General features: G+C 35.9%; 3 protein-coding genes across 3 annotated transcripts in view; 2 read left to right on the top strand and 1 right to left on the bottom strand.

Annotated features, from left to right (window-relative positions):
* The window catches only part of LOC136819517 (ectopic P granules protein 5 homolog), a 72011-nt gene that overhangs the window by 43228 nt on the left and 10050 nt on the right, over positions 1-18733 (top strand). The gene's annotated exons all lie outside the window — the stretch shown is intronic.
* LOC136819487 (uncharacterized) lies at positions 760-10076 on the bottom strand. Its single transcript, XM_067075719.1, has 5 exons — positions 9652-10076; positions 4531-4598; positions 3054-4068; positions 2489-2752; positions 760-2026 (listed from the first exon to the last, which is right to left on the bottom strand). The coding sequence occupies exons 1-5, from the start codon at positions 9935-9937 to the stop codon at positions 885-887; spliced, it is 2775 nt and encodes a 924-aa protein (XP_066931820.1). The 5' UTR covers positions 9938-10076; the 3' UTR covers positions 760-884.
* Positions 10107-13895, top strand: LOC136819488 (uncharacterized protein C14orf93-like). Its single transcript, XM_067075720.1, has 6 exons — positions 10107-10737; positions 11513-11599; positions 11905-12061; positions 12342-12513; positions 12761-12879; positions 13085-13895. Exons 1-6 carry the CDS (start codon positions 10478-10480, stop codon positions 13403-13405), a joined length of 1116 nt encoding a protein of 371 aa, XP_066931821.1. The 5' UTR covers positions 10107-10477; the 3' UTR covers positions 13406-13895.

Raw genomic sequence — 18733 nt, 5'->3', positions numbered from 1 at the left:
GAGCTTGCTTCTTCTTCTCCTTTTTGATGCCATTCTTCCTTTTATTTCTACGTGTTCTTGCTGTTTCTGATCTTGGGTGAGTGATTTTTTCCATATTTTTTGTTATATTGTACTTTTCTCTGTAAAAAGAAATAAATAAATATTTTACAATCAAGTCTAAGATTTATAACGAAAATATAGATGCATTTGACCTTATGTACTTGATGATCCATCATTTCCAAAATTATCTCTACCCTTATCATCACACATTATGCTTGGATATAAAGTCTAATTCTGTACAAATACTAAAGAGTTTAGTAAGGATCATTAAATTGCATTTGTAATTTTGATGTGAGACTTCTATACGTCTCAACCTAAATTTTCTAGCTGTCCCTTCCTTTCTTAGCCCTCCCTTATAGATAATTTACCTTACATTTACCTTTTTTTAGCGGTTTCAGAAGGGTTCTACCCTCCCCGCATTAAAAAAGAGACAACCGTAATGATCTTTATTCTTATGTAAAAATGCACTTTCTACAAAAGAGAGGGTACACTACACAAACCATTAAACCTACTTTGTTTAAATATCCTAAAAAATGATAATTAATAAAAAAAATTTACATCAAACAATATCCTAATGAAAAAATATGATAAAATAGAGAAATAAAATGACATTAAATGACATAAAAGTAAATATTGTGAAGTTTAACCAGTTTTGTTCTAAAAATGTCAAAAACTGTAGGAGAGAAATTTGTTGAATCCTTTGAGAAAATTTAGGGGCAAATCAGTGACAAATAGTGAAAGTGTGCGAACTACACAATCATTTATCCTCGACAATGCAAATACATGAGTAAAAAAATGATTCAAATGACACGTCAAATCTGAAACAAAAAAAACTTACCCAAACCTTATAAATCTAATACAAAATGTACTGTATCATAAATTTTCTTTTTCCGTCGATAAATTAAATCGTTCCTTTTAAAGGTGCAGTTTTTTTTTATACATATAAACTTTGTCTTTATATCAGAAAGCCTCACATAAGTATAAAACTTCCAGTGTTCATAATTTGAATTCCAAACCTTCAAGGGACAATCCAACCCAAACTCGTCCTGATAATCATACGGTTTAAACCATCGACACTCAGCCACATAATCAAATTCACATCTTGGTTTAACAATTTGAATTTTATAAAGATTCAAAATTTCTCCTGGACGCAAAATGATGTTGTTAGGCTCTTTCTTGTCCGGTATTGGTACCATAACGAATTTATCAGCTGACTCGCCATTTTTATGCTTGATGGAAGAATACTTGATGCCATCAAATGTGACATGATCATAATCATTATAAAACGTTGAAAGGTTTACTTGTTCCATTGACAGGGCTGAGGCAATATGTTTGTGTTGATCATCAAGAAAAGACTTTTCCTTTTTCTTCCGACTTTGTATTTGTCGAGGAGCAGACTTTGGTTTCAAAAATGAGTCATACAAACTGTGGTCCATGGACGATATATTTTGACTCAAGACAATCTTTTTCATGAAAGTTGATACAATGTTGTAATTATTGGTGTGGAAATTACCCAGTGTCCCGTTATACCTTTCAAAGGAGAAGCACCAGAAGGCATAAACTGGACCAAAATTTTCCAAACATTCTTTCAAGTGCAAGTGAAGATGCATATTCGGGGTGCAATTTTCTTTACCATATAACTCTTGAAATCCTTTGCAAAAATCTAGAAGCAACTCATGAGCGCGACTGATATCCTCCTTCTTAATTGACTTGCGACACAGCAAACGACATGCATTGACATATTTTGTTAAGTTTGCTAACTTTTTACGTCCGAGAATCCTTTTGCAACAGTACAAAGAGTAAATCAGAAGAAATGTTTTGCATTCTTCTGCTTTGAACCTCTTGTAATACTTTGATATATGTCTAGCCATCTTGCTGTAACCACTTGGAACTTTAATATGGTTTTGCAACCTGTCGATTGTTTTCAGCTTCTGTTCCGTCAAAGTTCCAGTTTTCAGCCAAAGTTTTATCAATAATTTACCAGTTCCTTAAAATAGAGAAGAAACTTTAGGCTTATTCTGTAATTTTGGTACAATTTGGAAAGAATTTTAATCTAGGTCTATAACCTGGAATATCTCAGTTGGGAGAGGTGTTTTGAAATAGAGATTGAGAAAAAAAAAATGTAGCAAATATGGGAAATTTTAGACGATTCACTCTTTAAAATCAAAACTTCAAAAAATATTTTCTCGGTAAAACCTATGCTTAATATACATTCTTTGCAAGCAACCAAATTGTTATAAAGGATCAAGCCCTTTGACAAGTTAAAAAATTAGCCTTGCAAATCTAAGGAATCTTTAGGGTGTAAACAGTACGTAGCAATATTCCTTCAGTGAGTCACAATAATAAATAAGCCTTTAGCCTGAGATTTGAATTTCAATACTCCACCCAGGGAACGAATTGTAACCTAAAACCATGTGTCGAATTGAAGGCATTAAGTAAAAAATCTTACCTAACAGGAGATTATGCATTGGGTCTATGACGTGCATCTCAATTGGATCAAAGTAAGGTAAATCAAACAATTGTGAAAATCTCACTCCAAGCTGTTTTTCCATCTTTTCCTTCCCTGTCTTGGTTTTGCACCTTTCTATCAAGCCAGCAGCTACCTTGTGTTGTTTTCCAGTTCGTAAATCCCAATTTTCAATATCGAAGCCGGAGTAATCAGTTTTATCTCCAAAATTCTTTGTTGGAAATTTCTTAAAACATTTGCTACAACCTGAAAAATTGAAAAAAAACTTAAATATCAAAAATGTTACATGATTCAGTCTACACTACATTTTCTTCTTTTCGTTAAAATTAATCCACGCTAAATTAAAAAAAAACGTGATTTACTAAAATAAATCCACACCAAATCAAAATTTTTGTGATTTGCTAATTAGCGATAAAGTTGTTCTCGCAAAAATTTCTGATTAAAGTATATGGTGAAAACATGTAATTTTAGGAGACTGATTTTATCGCTGTTTACACCTTACATAGAGCTTTAAAGAAAACTCTGGAGGAAAACAAAATATATTTACCAAGCTTTGCTGAGAATCCAAGAAAACCACAACATTTACGTGTAGCTGGGATGTCACTGGATAGGCTTATTAGTGCATACTTGTACAAACTTTTGCCATATATTCCATCCTTGAGCATCACACCTTTCCAGCCATTTAATAGGTCAGTCACGATAGGTTTTAAAAATGTGTTAACATTTTTTGATGGTTCCTTAGGGCCAGGAATAATCCCGCAAACAATTACATTTTCGTATTTAAATCTCTCCTCACGTGGTAGGTTCAGCAGTACCATATAAATGACACCCAGTGAGTAATCTGAGTTGGTGAAAGGTTGGAACCAGTCAATATTCATCATCAACCCTAGATTTCTCTTATCAGTGAAAAATAATTCCCCTTCCTCATCTGTAAAGTTTTTCCATGTTTTTCCATCGTAAATATCTTTAATTACATTATCGTCTTGTGTTGCTTTTTTAGATTCTAGAAGAAGCTCTTTGAATTTTGGTCTCTGAAGATACTTCTGAACTGTTGAATCAATTCTTCTTGTACAATAGATTTTCTTCGGTACATATGTTGTGTTTCCAGCTGCTGTAAATCGAACTTTCAATAATTTTGTGTTACATTGAACAGCTCTTGTAAATGGTGGTTTGAAGGTACAGGATTTCACTGTCTTTTTACTATGTCCTTTTCTAGTTTCAAAACAATTGTCGAATTTGTATAAAGAATTACACTGAGGGCAAACAACCCAGGTTTCGAAATCATCAACTGTTATGCCTGCCTTCTTGTATGCGGAATACAATGTTGATGGAAATTCTTTTGCAAATGAAGAAAGAATATCGAAACAAGCCAGCGATGCAATTAAGTTTATGACCACCCTGATCATCCCAAGAAGCACTACGATGGATGCATTGGAAATAAAAGCATGAACTTGGAAAAGGAAGATTGCACGCAAAACCAATGCCAAACATTTTGCTCGAGGGCATTCAACATCCACAGAATGATCTGCGACCTCATCATTCTCACTATCTGATGGATCGACCTGAAATGAGATACACAAACTAGCTTTGCTGATTACTATAAAAAAACAAAAGATTTTTAGGCAAGAAACTTCACAGGGCGATATATAAAATTTAAAACGAGAAAACCATAAATTTAATTTTTAAGACTTTTTTAGAAGCGCGCATTACCCCCTGTTTAGAATTTAAAAAGCAAACTTTCACGAAAAAGGTCAAATTTACAAACATCCTGAAACCTAACGTAAAACTAAGTAGAGCAAATGTGTTAATAAGATGACTTGCTATTTTCATGTAATAATGTAAGCCTCTTTACGGAAAAGAAACATTAAAAAAGAAAAATTCATGCTCAATAGGAATAGGATAATTTCTTAAGAAATATGAGTATGTCGAGGATAAACATGTTCTAAGAAAGAAATATGTAGACCACAGCAGAATTCAGAATAGAAACAGACCATTTCTACAGATAGAATACTAGCCAGACTTACTTCATCCAATTCACTATCACTATCTGAATCACTTGAGAAATCATCATTTGAGTCAGCATCACCGGCTTCTATAAAAGGGAAAGGTTGAAATATTAAAGATTATGTTAAGTTTAAATTAAGGCATACAATGACCTTTATTTAGGAAATGACATACATTACGAATAATGAATAATACATTATGCTAATTTAGTATTGAAGAAGGCATTCACCCAAATATTGATGAAAGAAATGTGTTTTCTCTGATGAATTATATATCATATAATGTAATTAGCGCAGTTTCTAGAGGCATTGAGACCTCACCCCCCTAACATGTTCCTTCAAATTATTATTTTTATATGGCAGAGAAGGAGCAAATTCCCGGGGAGGGGATACCGATTAGAAAAGCCTGACTTTTTGCCGCCCACCTGCTGCCTGCCTGCATGTATCAAAATGTGCTGCGACGAGAGCAAAACATTTTTTAATGTCCCACTTTATTATATAATAAAATCTCAAAATAATGATATAAGGCAAGTTATTTCATAATATCATTAAATATTCCAGGCGATCCTGACTGAACTAGTCATAGTTGCCACTAAGTTTAGGATCGATTAATCCAGACACAGTCAATTGATGCTGTTGATTACCGATTTAATTACGAGTAATCTTCATTAAGGTAATCATTGATTGATCGGTAGCAACCGAATGTTTGTCATTAAAGCAAATGACAAATAACAATACTTTTGAACCTTATGACAATGTCACTCATTGTTGTCACTCTCATGTCTCACACCATTTTACACCATTAATCTTCTAGAAGAGAAGAAATTAGGAAAGGAAGACGCAATATTGAAAAGTTTGAAAAGTTGACCTATAGCCTGGTTCGGCGTGCCATATCTGAGTGGCCGTACAACTGAAAGAGAAGAAAGCAATGACGAATTTAAACATAAAACACATACTATATCAATACAAATGGAGTTTACTCCATTGGAATTTACTAGTGTGAGTTGCTAATTGACAAATCTTGAACATCCCACACATCCATCATATATTTATTCTGTATTTTGAACTCATTTATATCAACATTTTCCAATATCATCATGAACAAAAAGTTAACAAATATTTTAACTACCATTACAATAATGCCTACCACCTGGTGCAGCACCAAAACACTGTAACTAAAAAAACGCGTCTGGTGCAGCACCAAAATTTATGACTCCCCCTTGAGAAGGAGTTTCTTTTAGTTTATCGCTTTCGATTTGTTGTTCTATTAATTTTGACTAGAAAGATCTTCAAGATGGTGGGTGTGAAATAGTTACAAAGCTTGATTTCCTAGTGTGACTAACTGACGTTAAGCAAGGTGAATTTAAGGAAGATGGTAAATACCTTGAGATCGGGTAACTTGCATCAGTGGAGGCAAACATGCATAACCCTCAAATGAATGACCTGTCTGGTCATTAAAATACAAAGTAAAATCAAAACAAAAATGATAGAGTAGAGATTTCATTTGTTTGAAATTTTACTGCTTTGATTGGTCAGTCATTTGATGGCTATGCAAGTTTTACCTCACACTGATGCAAGTTACCCCACTTCACGATAGCGAACCACGACCATTGTTCCCCGCAAAAACTGACTGATTCTCATTTTAATTTTTTTTTTGCGTTACAAAGCGCATGTCGATATTAGACCAACTTACAGTACGCAACTGTTTTTTGCGTGGTCACGATATGCAAAACGATCACATTGCAGCTCACGCACTTGATAATTCACCTAAACAAACCGATGATTTTATCACCCACCGCCTGACTGCCTATGTTCAGAGCGCCGATATCTACCGACCAACTCACATTTTAAGACTGGAAATGACACGAACATAACTTATTTGTGACCCAGGCTAGACCAAAGAACAATCACAAATAATTTTAAAACAATAACAAATATCTATTCAACTTCTGCCTCCTATTTCAAGCCTTTCCAGTTGCAAAGCATTATAGGATAGAACTTTAATTCCTAATTATATTATATAAAACAGAATTTTCATGAAGCGCCATTTCAGCTGATTTCTAATTTTGAAGTTTTCAGCTAGAGACAAAAATATGACTTAAAATTTTCTGTATAGATAGGGCCATTTTCCTCAGATGTTAGTTTTTAGCCATCTTTAGAGCTTCAGCGTGTTGCGTTAAGGAAACTTCACAGCTGTTATCAGGTTAATTTACACTGACACACCACATCTCCACACGGTGTCAATTGAACAACTTCGAACAAAAATCACAATCGAACCAATCGAACGGCCGATTCCTGGGTAATATTCAATTGTGTTCGATTGCATTCGAGTAAGGTTAGATTGGTTCTCGATTGATTGTCAATTACCTTCGATCATGTTTGATTACGATCATGTTTGATGAGTTTGATTGCAATTAAATTAAATCACTCCGTTAGAGCTTTTTAGCGTGGACGGCTAAGCGCTTAAAGTCAGTCAGGGCTTCTTTTCACTTTATCGATATTACGCAAACGGCAGTGTGCGCTAAATTATTTTGATTTCAATTTCGATTTCAAGCAAAGGTCTTAGCAACAGGGTAGAAAAATCTAAACAAAACATAGAATTCAAAAAAATACTGATCATCATATAGAGCACTAAAAATACCCCCTTTCTAAGTTTAGTTTGTTCTACCTTGGATTATAACTGAAAATATCTTCAAATATCCTTTGTCCGCTACCAGCCCGCGCATTATTCTTAGATAATGAATAAGAGAGGTGCGCTTAGCTAAGTCGTGCTCGCGGGAGATAAATTTATGTTTACTTTGTATATTTTAGTGGTATTTATCCAATGAAAATGATGTTGACAAAATATGTACAGCGCTGACAAAATATGCACGGCATTGATTATGACCAGATGATCTTAATTGAACGGAATCGACGATCGAACCAGTCGAACCAAATCGAACGCAATCGACTGATTGAAATTCGATTGTGGAACGCAATCGAATCTCAATCGAATATTACCGAAAATTTCAGATTCGATTGTTATTCGATTGCCGATTCATTGACCCCGGTTGTTCATCGCATAATTTCTACGGGAAATCGAAAGTAATTTCATTCGGCTTGTGATATTTCAGAGCTTGGATGTTGGGAAGCTGCAAGAATAAAGCCAGACGATCTCAATCGAACAGAATCGACGATCGAACCAGTCGAACAACAATCGAATATTACCCAGAATTTTGACGTTCGATTGAGATTCGATTGCGTTCGACAATCGAATTTCAATCGGTCGATTGCGTTCGATTCGTTCGATTTGGTTCAATCGTTGATTCCGTTCAATTGAGATCGCCTGGTTATGATATCATTAAATATGTCAATGTTGATTCAGCACTCGTTAAAGAAAGTAATTTGTAAATAGTTCTTTTCATCGTGGATATTAGAAATACGAACAAAAAATGAATCAAATTTAATATTATCTAGATTATATTTAGCGTTAAAATACGGTAAATTTTCACTAAAAATATTTTACGATGGCAGTACCCCAATCACGCCCACGGGAAGTTCCAATTTCTAATTATCAGGAAATTAGGGAAACCAGTTCACCACGTGGATAAAAAACGTACAGAACGAAACCTGACAGAAGGTTTTCAACCCGATTTATTCAGATAAAGCTTTAAGAGGTTCATTACTTGTGGATTTTAAAACCTACATAACCAAAAACAAAAGTTGTTGGGAAGGAAAAAGTACAGATGCATTCATTAGGTCGGGAATTCGAGACCTGATGATGTATCTCCACTTTCTAGCTTGCTGGACGGACACTTTTATAGGTAACAGCTGTAAAGAAAAAAACTCAGCGTACATCGCTTTGGCTGATCATCTGCTTTTTCATTAACATAACCATAATTCCCCGATTAAGCGCCCCGCTTGACCAGTATGGATTTCGTGTAACTAACGCCGAAGTTCTTAGGCGTACAACTGAAACGTTTTTGGCGCATTGGCATAAGGGTACTTACAAAGATTGTTTGATTTTCAGTTGGCGTAAAGTAATAATTCCAGCTCGGCGTGAATGACTCCATAATCCATCGATTTTTAGATTTTTAGCTCCCGTTTGGCTAAATTTGCTTTCGCTCGCTTGCGCTCGCGTCAATTTATTAATTATGTTGGCGCATGCGCCTCTTTTCCCATCTTGCACCCTTATTGAAAAATTGAATGTTGGTACAAAAGAAATTTTGCTTGGCGTGAGGCTTGCTGCACGGAAAAATATCTTCGGCGCGAGATTTCGTGGAATCCATACTGGCCGCTTGAATAAGCGCCCCCTTAGAGCCTGAAAAATTAAATAAGCACCCGGGCACTTATTCGAAGATTTACGGTACGTAATTTCTGCTGGACTATTTTATTATTCAACAGGACATCCTCTTTATTTGACAAATGTCTATACAATTGGATCAATCAAATGTAATTGAATATAATCAAATACAATCAAACATAATCAAGAGCAGCCGCCGGCAGATTTTTTTGAAATATCTGTTTTTTTTTTCCAGGAGAGTAAATTTAATGGATAAATCTAGGAGAGACTTTCCTCAAAACACCTAGGTAAAATCCAGGGGTCGCCTTTGAAACTTCTGTTCTTAAAATCCAGGAGCACATTTTTAAGGAAAAACACATACAATTTTCCAGCGGGCAATCTGTTCAAAGAATCCAGGAGCTAAATTGTGAAAAACACAACCAAATGCGACATTTTTTCCAGGGAGCTTCATAATTTTCTTAAAAGGTCTCATTTTCTAGGAGCTTTATAACTTTCTTAAAGAATAGCTGTTATATTTTCCCAGGAGCATAATATTTCTAGAGAACAGATATACATTTTCCAGGAGTCCCATTTTTTCCCAGAACAGATGATATAATCCAGGAGAGCCCAGGATACAGAACAGATAGTTTTTTCCAGGAGAAAGGGACCTCAAGAACAGATATTTCATAATTTCTAGCCGGTGGCTGCTCTTGCATAATCAAAGCAATTGAACGGCAAATTCTGGGTAATATTCGATTGTGATCGATTGCATTCAACAATCGAATAGCAATTATTCGATTGCGTTTAATTGATTTGGCGACCGTCTGGATAAAACTGGCAATAAAAAAAAAAATATGGATAACACACAAACTTACACTTACCAGCATTATCTAAGTCAAAATCTACATCATCAATTGTGACTGGTTGTGATTCTTGTTGTTTCTCTTCTTCCTCACAAGGATGATTGCCAAAATTTTGGTTTTGTAAATTGGATGATTCCTGACGCTGACTGGTATCAACTTGTTTTGAAGCATTTAAAGGGTGGAGAAGATGCTTTTTGATATTGGCACATAACCCTCTGTTATGTCCAAATGAATAATAATGCGAACGTGATATTGTAGATTTGCAATGAATACAAAACTTTCTGTTTCCTTTAACTTTTGGCATGACTTTTTTCTATTAAAAAAAGGTATTGAGTGAGTAATGGCTTAATACATAATCACACAAATGTGTTGACACAATGGACAGAGAGAAGTATCATCATTATCTTCATGTAAATAGTTAAAGCCCACAAACCAAAAAAGAAAAAACCGAGTTTTCATTTTCTTCCATCAAAAAGCACGCCATGTTCTCTCGAAGCAAGCCGCCATGTTAGATTCGTCTCAGATTTAAAATTTTCCAAATGGATTATGGGATATGTCTAGGTCATACAGACTAAACAAACTTTGATGAAGCCGATTGTCTTGCAGTGTGACCACGTAGTTTTTTTTTCATTCGGGAAAAAAGGGAATTATCGGAAATATCGGAAATTCCGGAATCAATCTATCACACCGCCTAACATAAAAACTTCATTTTATAAGCGTAAACTTTGAGAACATATCCGACCACGGATCATTTTCACATGGCCGTTAATAATGCACGAATTTTCAAAAGTTCTTTCTATACAACTCTCATCCGACGACGCACGTGAATTCCAAATCAAAGAAGATGGCCAAATCAAAATCTCAGAATGTCAGTGTTAATGCTGGTGCATTTTACAGTAAACAGACAGTCAGGGAAAGTACTCGAAAGAACAATTTAACACCAGACGAAGCATTTGGATTACAAAGTGCATCAAATCCTAGAAAGAGAAAGGCTGCGAAAGTTCTACTACCTTCTTCTCAAATTCCCAAGAAGGCAAACACAAGTGAAGACGGAAATGATTTTTCTGATGATGATACATTCAATTATACTTCCATTGAAAACACGTGAGTTTATTAAATGCTTCTTTTTTACAAATTTGTTTGGAGATTATTTACTTTGCCTTTAAATCTATAAATCAAAGTACCGCAGTAGGTAGGGTGCAGTAGTTCGCTCTCTCCCCTGGCCTGCTTAACCATTTTATTTTTGCTGTAAATATTTTCAAGTGAATGAATTAATTCATATTTGTCTAAACCATATTTTCTCTTTGCCTTTGGCCTGTTTTACTCGTTAAAATAAATCATGGTCAAGAAAGTCAATGTTGGTACAGTATTCAAGCTGAGATCGCAAATAACTTGTGTTGTTGTTATTCAATTTTCTCACTTTATCTGAGAAATCTCTGATTTTTTGAGCATTTATAGTGGGGAAGTTAGGAAATATGTTGGATTTTTGGGTGATATTTTTCAAAGAACATTCTGAGATTTAGCAAAGGCCTGTCTCCACTTTTGCGTGAAATGGGTGACAGTTTTCTTTTTTGCCTGAAGAAAAGTTTCCGTCATAAAAAAGTTCTGCGCAAACAACAAAAGTTTAAAGCAGTCCTTTTTTTCATCCATTTGACCAATGGAATTACTCCATTTTTAACCGATGTCCTTACGAATATGTCAAAAAGATTTCGCTAATGTTGCGCAAAAGTGGAAACCGGCCTGAAGAGTATCAATTAAAATTAATGCAGGATAAATTGATGCGAATGACATTCAAATAATCATGTTTTGATGAATTGATTAATGAACTTCTTCAATGTAATTTGAAACTTCAAAATTCGACTTTTAATCTTTTTTGCAGACCTGAAGTAGTGGTTCCTAAAAGAAGTGCTTCAAGTAACAAAGCTACACCAAAGGGAGGCAATAATAAATACAACAAACTATTACGGTAAGTTTGAGCTTGTTTATGTCTGATATATTGAATTAATTTTTACTGTCTCAGGGCTCGAAATAATGGTCGGACATCAGACATTGTCCGACCCAAATAGCTTCATGTCCGACCCAAAAATCGTAGTTTTCAAGCTAAAGCAACCCTGATCGGACATTTTGTCTGACCCGCTTGAAATCGTTATTTCGACCCTTGTGTCTTGAAAGGCGGTAATCACAAACATCTTCATTTTGCGTGACCTGACTGTCTCTTGAAAATCAGAGAGTCGAAGAGTAGCTAAATTTGTTTTCTTTTAATGTTTGCAGGAAGATTCAAAACAACAAAGAATCGACAGACGAGAGAATTCGTTTGTTGGAGGCAACTGTCGAAACAATGTCTGAGCAGATAGCTGAATTGGAAAGGAGATTGGAAAATGATGAAATACAAAACAAAAAAGATGAGCCAATTCCTGCTGAATTACAGGTATTATTTGTAAAGTAGATTTGAGTGTTTTAATTTGATTTTTTTTTGCAGCTAATCATTTTCCAGGCAATGTCAATCAAATGTTTGGTTATCATACAAATCATGCAATATGTGTTCCATTACAGGGATCAGAATAGTTTACTTTGAACTATCCATATCAAATTGTAATTTTCATCCCATCAAACTTATTTTGCACATATTTTTCAGGTCATCATGTCACATTCCAATTAAGGTTTTTATTCGTTAAACATTTGCAACGTTTATTTATTTGTTTTTTCAGGCAAGAGTTCATGCCTTCATTGAATCAAAAATTGTTGAAAGTGAAAGAACTCAGGAAAATCACAATTGGAACCTTGAACTAAGGTTTGACAGAGGAGAGAATATTGGGTTTGCTACAAATATGGTGAAAGAAATAAGCAACGTGGATAACAACTCAGAAACCCTCATAAGAAGTAAGTATATTATACGTATTTACTAACTATTCTTGATGATCCTCTCCCTTTTTTGAAAATAAATGGTATATTTATTTATCACTGATCTTAAATTGCACTTCTCTGTACTAAACTTGGCTTAAATACTAAAGTTTCTTGGGTTGGGGGTTTTATTGAATGTTTTTGAAAGCAAATGATTTATTCCAATATATCTATTTCCCTCTGTATTGTCAATTTTGTAGTAACAAAGACTCTTTCTTAATCTTAGCTGCGTGTCGTAGATATTTCAATCATTTAAAACGTCAAAAGAAGAAAAGAGAAACAATGACTGAAGCCCAACTGCAATCCGAAAGTAGTACCAATCGATGCACCTCTAGGAGAACTAAGGTGAGTCAATACTCTTCAAATTTTTCTATCTGTCCATATTTTTTCAATATTGTTGCCCATGAATTCCTTGTTAGAAATGAAAATTTAAGGAAAGGGTACTGCAAAATATATTTCTAGGCAAGTGTATTGCAAAATTTTGAGTTAAAAGTTACGAATTAAAGCTTTTCAGCATTGTAATCACGTTTATTTTTGTTTCTTTCTACAGGCATTTCAAAGAAGACGGACAGTTGGGTTGGAAATGGAATTGAATGGTGAAAAGCAAGCCTTACTTGGACATTTAAAAGGAGAATTGATGACAGACGAGGAGTCCGAAGTTGATGATGATGGAGAGAAAACTGGGCGTTTGGTTGTGAGAAAACTTCTTTGGCGCAGTCAAAAGCTGGACGATTTGATTTTGGAGATAGACGCGCACAAACCCTTAAAAGCGGTCAAACCAAGGGTCTTTGGTGAACCCTCAGAAAGAGAGCCACCTGCTGATGTGAATGAACTATGTGTTATTGTTTTGCCTCTTCTTGCTGAAGAATGATTAATTTATATTGTATATTTATTTATTTATTAACTTACTAAGTTACATATGTAATTACTAATTTTTATTTAAGCTCTGTATTAATTGTATTTTTAACAAACGCAAGGTTACGCAAAGGGCTATCTGGCCTTTCACATAACCTACTGTAGTTAAGCTGAAGTCCAAAACTGTTCTTAACTTGACAATTTTATGGTATTTAAAGGACCATGTGAGTGATTTCAAAGTCTAAATCAAAAATTATGGAAAATGTAGGCCATTTCCGCAGTACAATGTTGCAAATAGTCAAATAATAAAAAATTGATTTGTAACTATCACAGCAGATTTTTAAACTTAGTGTATTTATTTAGATTTCTAACAATGAGTGTAAAAAAAATTTTTAACTTAACTTTTCATTTTAAAATTTTATATTTATGATTATTCTCAAACCCTGATGATTATAACAGATTCTTAAACCTAATGAATTTTTATTATATAGATATGTGTGGAAAATTATTTATGTACCATTTATGTATTTTTAAACAATATATTGAAAGTAAAATATATACATTCCCTTAACTGCTAAAATTATATACATTGATTGCTTGTTGTGTTTGGACGAAAAGGTAAACAGATTTTGTAAGAATAAAAAATTACCTGAGATAAAAAAAGTTAATGTCATCGAATATTTCTGTCTTTTTCTACCAATGTTTCGATAGTATTATCAGGAGAGGTCTATTCAGGAAAACCCGATATTTTAAACCCCGTCCTAAAGTAGCCTAGAAATAGTCCTAAAGTAACATTTATTCGTTAAACCCCGCTTGTCTGGTTTTATCCGATTCCGTACAACTCAGTCCAGCTCAGTCTTAAGTTTTACGACTGACGGTAAACTAGGAAAGCACGGTTTATCTAAATTCGTCTAGCTCCGTCCTAAAGTAACATCATTTCGTTAAACCCCGCCTGCCTGGTTTTATACAATTCCGTATAACTCAGTCTTAAGTTTTACGACTGGCGGTAAACTAGGAAATATTGGTTTGTCTGAATTCGTATAACCCCGTATAATAATCAGTTACACGACTTTCGGAAAACTACGGAAGCAAAGTTATGGTTACATTCGTCTAACTCCGTTAAAACCAATCAGTTTTCCGCATCTAAGAAAACTGCGCAATCCTAGTTGTAACGAAGTGCGCTTAACTCCGTGGTTCGCTTCCTGTAATAGAACGGAGCTGGGGAAAACTGAGACACGCAATTCAGAATAACTCCGTAAAACTGTTATTTTACGGAGTTGTCCTAATCAGGGAAACTGTTTATTTCAGCCGTGTTTACTTCAAGTTCCCTAATTGATCAAACTGATCAAAAAGATCAAAATCCACGAGGGCCCCTATGCCCCTATACCTCCCTATGTCTCAAATGGACTATGGGCTTAGTTCAATTTGCTTCTTTTTGACTTCAAGTTCCCTAATTGATCAAACTGATCAAAAAGATGAAAATCCACGAGGGCCCCTATGCCCCTATACCCCCCTATGTCTCAAATGGACAATGGGCTTAGTTCAATTTGCTTCTTTTTGACTTCAAGTTCCCTAATTGATCAAACTGATCAAAAAGATCAAAATCCACGAGGGCCCCTATGCCCCTATACCCCCCTATGTCTCAAATGGACTATGGGCTTAGTTCAATTTGCTTCTTTTTGACTTCAAGTTCCCTAATTGATCAAACTGATCAAAAAAATCAAAATCCACGAGGGCCCCTATGCCTCTATACCCCCTATGTCTCAAATGGACTATGGGCTTAGTTCAATTTGCTTCCTTTTGACTTCAAGTTCCCTAATTGATCAAACTGATCAAAAAGATCAAAATCCACGAGGACCCCTATGCCCCTATACCCCCTATGTCTCAAATGGAATATGGGCTTAGTTCAATTTGCTTCTTTTTGACTTCAAGTTCCCTAATTGATCAAACTGATCAAAAAGATCAAAATCCACGAGGGCCCCTATGCCCCTATACCCCCTATGTCTCAAATGGACTATGGGCTTAGTTCAATTTGCTTCTTTTTGTTTTCAAGTTCCCTAATTGATCAAACTGATCAAAAAGATCAAAATCCACGAGGGCCCCTATGCCCCTATACCCACCTATGTCTCAAATGGACAATGGGCTTAGTTCAATTTGATTCTTTTTGACTTCAAGTTCCCTAATTGATCAAACTGATCAAAAAGATCAAAATCCACGAGGGCCCCTATGCCCCTATACCCCCTATGTCTCAAATGGACTATGGGCTTAGTTCAATTTGCTTCTTTTTGACTTCAAGTTCCCTAATTGATCAAACTGATCAAAAAGATCAAAATCCACGAGGGCCCCTATGCCCCTATACCCCCCTATGTCTCAAATGGACTACGGGCTTAGTTCAATTTGCTTCTTTTTGACTTCAAGTTCCCTAATTGATCAAACTGATCAAAAAGATCAAAATCCACGAGGGCCCCTATGCCTCTATACCCCCTATGTCTCAAATGGACTATGGGCTTAGTTCAATTTGCTTCTTTTGACTTCAAGTTCCCTAATTGATCAAACTGATCAAAAAGATCAAAATCCACGAGGGCCCCTATGCCTCTATACCCCCTATGTCTCAAATGGACTATGGGCTTAGTTCAATTTGCTTCCTTTTGACTTCAAGTTCCCTAATTGATCAAACTGATCAAAAAGATCAAAATCCACGAGGACCCTTATGCCTCTATACCCCCTATGTCTCAAATGGAATATGGGCTTAGTTCAATTTACTTCTTTTTGACTTCAAGTTCCCTAATTGATCAAACTGATCAAAAAGATCAAAATCCACGAGGGCCCCTATGCCCCTATACCCCCTATGTCTCAAATGGAATATGGGCTTAGTTCAATTTGCTTCTTTTTGACTTCAAGTTCCCTAATTGATCAAACTGATCAAAAAGATCAAAATCCACGAGGGCCCCTATGCCCCTATACCCCCTATGTCTCAAATGGACAATGGGCTTAGTTCAATTTGATTCTTTTTGCCCCTATCCTATACCTTCTATGTCTCAAATAGACTATGGGCTGAGTTCAATTTGCTTCTTTTTGACTTCAAGTTCCCTAATTGATCAAACTGATCAAAAAGATCAAAATCCACGAGGGCCCCTATGCCTCTATAACCCCTATGTCTCAAATGGACTATGGGCTTAGTTCAATTTGCTTCTTTTTGACTTCAAGTTCCCTAATTGATCAAACTGATCAAAAAGATCAAAATCCACGAGGGCCCCTATGCCCCTATACCCCCTATGTCTCAAATGGACTATGGGCGTAGTTCAATTTGCTTCTTTTTTACTTCAAGTTCCCTAATTGATCAAACTGATCAAAAAGATCAAAATCCACGAGGGCCCCTATGCCCCTATACCTCCCTATGTCTCAAATGGACTATGGGCTTAGTTCAATTTGCTTCTTTTTGACTTCAAGTTCCCTAATTGATCAAACTGATCAAAAAGATGAAAATCCACGAGGGCCCCTATGCCCCTATACCCCCCTATGTCTCAAATGGACAATGGGCTTAGTTCAATTTGATTCCTTTTGTTTTCAAGTTCCCTAATTGATCAAACTGATCAAAAAGATCAAAATCCACGAGAGCCCCTATGCCCCTATACCCCCCTATGTCTCAAATGGACTATGGGCTTAGTTCAATTTGCTTCTTTTTGACTTCAAGTTCCCTAATTGATCAAACTGATCAAAAAGATCAAAATCCACGAGGGCCCCTATGCCCCTATACCCCCTATGTCTCAAATGGACTATGGGCTTAGTTCAATTTGCTTCTTTTTGACTTCAAGTTCCCTAATTGATCAAACTGATCAAAAAGATCAAAATCCACGAGAGCCCCTATGCCCCTATACCCCCCTATGTCTCAAATGGACTATGGGCTTAGTTCAATTTGCTTCTTTTTGTTTTCAAGTTCCCTAATTGATCAAACTGATCAAAAAGATCAAAATCCACGAGGGCCCCTATGCCCCTATACCCCCCTATGTCTCAAATCGACAATGGGCTTAGTTCAATTTGATTCTTTTTGACTTCAATTTCCCTAATTGATCAAACTGATCAAAAAGATCAAAATCCACGAGGGCCCCTATGCCCCTATACCCCCTATGTCTCAAATGGACTATGGGCTTAGTTCAATTTGCTTCTTTTTGACTTCAAGTTCCCTAATTGATCAAACTGATCAAAAAGATCAAAATCCACGAGGGCCCCTATGCCCCTATACCCCCCTATGTCTCAAATGGACTATGGGCTTAGTTCAATTTGCTTCTTTTTGACTTCAAGTTCCCTAATTGATCAAACTGATCAAAAAAATCAAAATCCACGAGGGCCCCTATGCCTCTATACCCCCTATGTCTCAAATGGACTATGGGCTTAGTTCAATTTGCTTCCTTTTGACTTCAAGTTCCCTAATTGATCAAACTGATCAAAAAGATCAAAATCCACGAGGACCCTATGCCCCTATACCCCCTATGTCTCAAATGGAATATGGGCTTAGTTCAATTTGCTTCTTTTTGACTTCAAGTTCCCTAATTGATCAAACTGATCAAAAAGATCAAAATCCACGAGGGCCCCTATGCCCCTATACCCCCCTATGTCTCAAATGGACTATGGGCTTAGTTCAATTTGCTTCTTTTTGTTTTCAAGTTCCCTAATTGATCAAACTGATCAAAAGATCAAAATCCACGAGGGCCCTATGCCCCTATACCCACCTATGTCTCAAATGGACAATGGGCTTAGTTCAATTTGATTCTTTTTGACTTCAAGTTCCCTAATTGATCAAACTGATCAAAAAGATCAAAATCCACGAGGGCCCCTATGCCCCTATACCCCCTATGTCTCAAATGGACTATGGGCTTAGTTCAATTTGCTTCTTTTTGACTTCAAGTTCCCTAATTGATCAAACTGATCAAAAAGATCAAAATCCACGAGGGCCCCTATGCCCCTATACCCCCCTATGTCTCAAATGGACTACGGGCTTAGTTCAATTTGCTTCTTTTTGCCCCTATCCTATACCTTCTATGTCTCAAATAGACTATGGGCTTAGTTCAATTTGCTTCTTTTTGACTTCAAGTTCCCTAATTATACCCCCTATGTCTCAAATCGACTATGGGCTTAGTTCAATTTGCTTATTTTTGACTTCAAGTTCCCTAATTGATCAAACTGATCAAAAAGATCAAAATCCACGAGGGCCCCTATGCCTCTATACCCCCTATGTCTCAAATGGATTATGGGCTTAGTTCAATTTGCTTCCTTTTGACTTCAAGTTCCCTAATTGATCAAACTGATCAAAAAGATCAAAATCTTCGAGGACCCCTATGCCCCT

Source organism: Clytia hemisphaerica, unplaced genomic scaffold (assembly GCF_902728285.1).
Source record: "Clytia hemisphaerica strain Z4C2 unplaced genomic scaffold, Clytia hemisphaerica genome assembly, whole genome shotgun sequence".
Classification (NCBI taxonomy): domain Eukaryota; kingdom Metazoa; phylum Cnidaria; class Hydrozoa; order Leptothecata; family Clytiidae; genus Clytia; species Clytia hemisphaerica.
The sequence above is the reverse complement of the archived record's forward strand: the minus strand, read 5'-3'. Positions and strand labels throughout refer to the sequence as shown.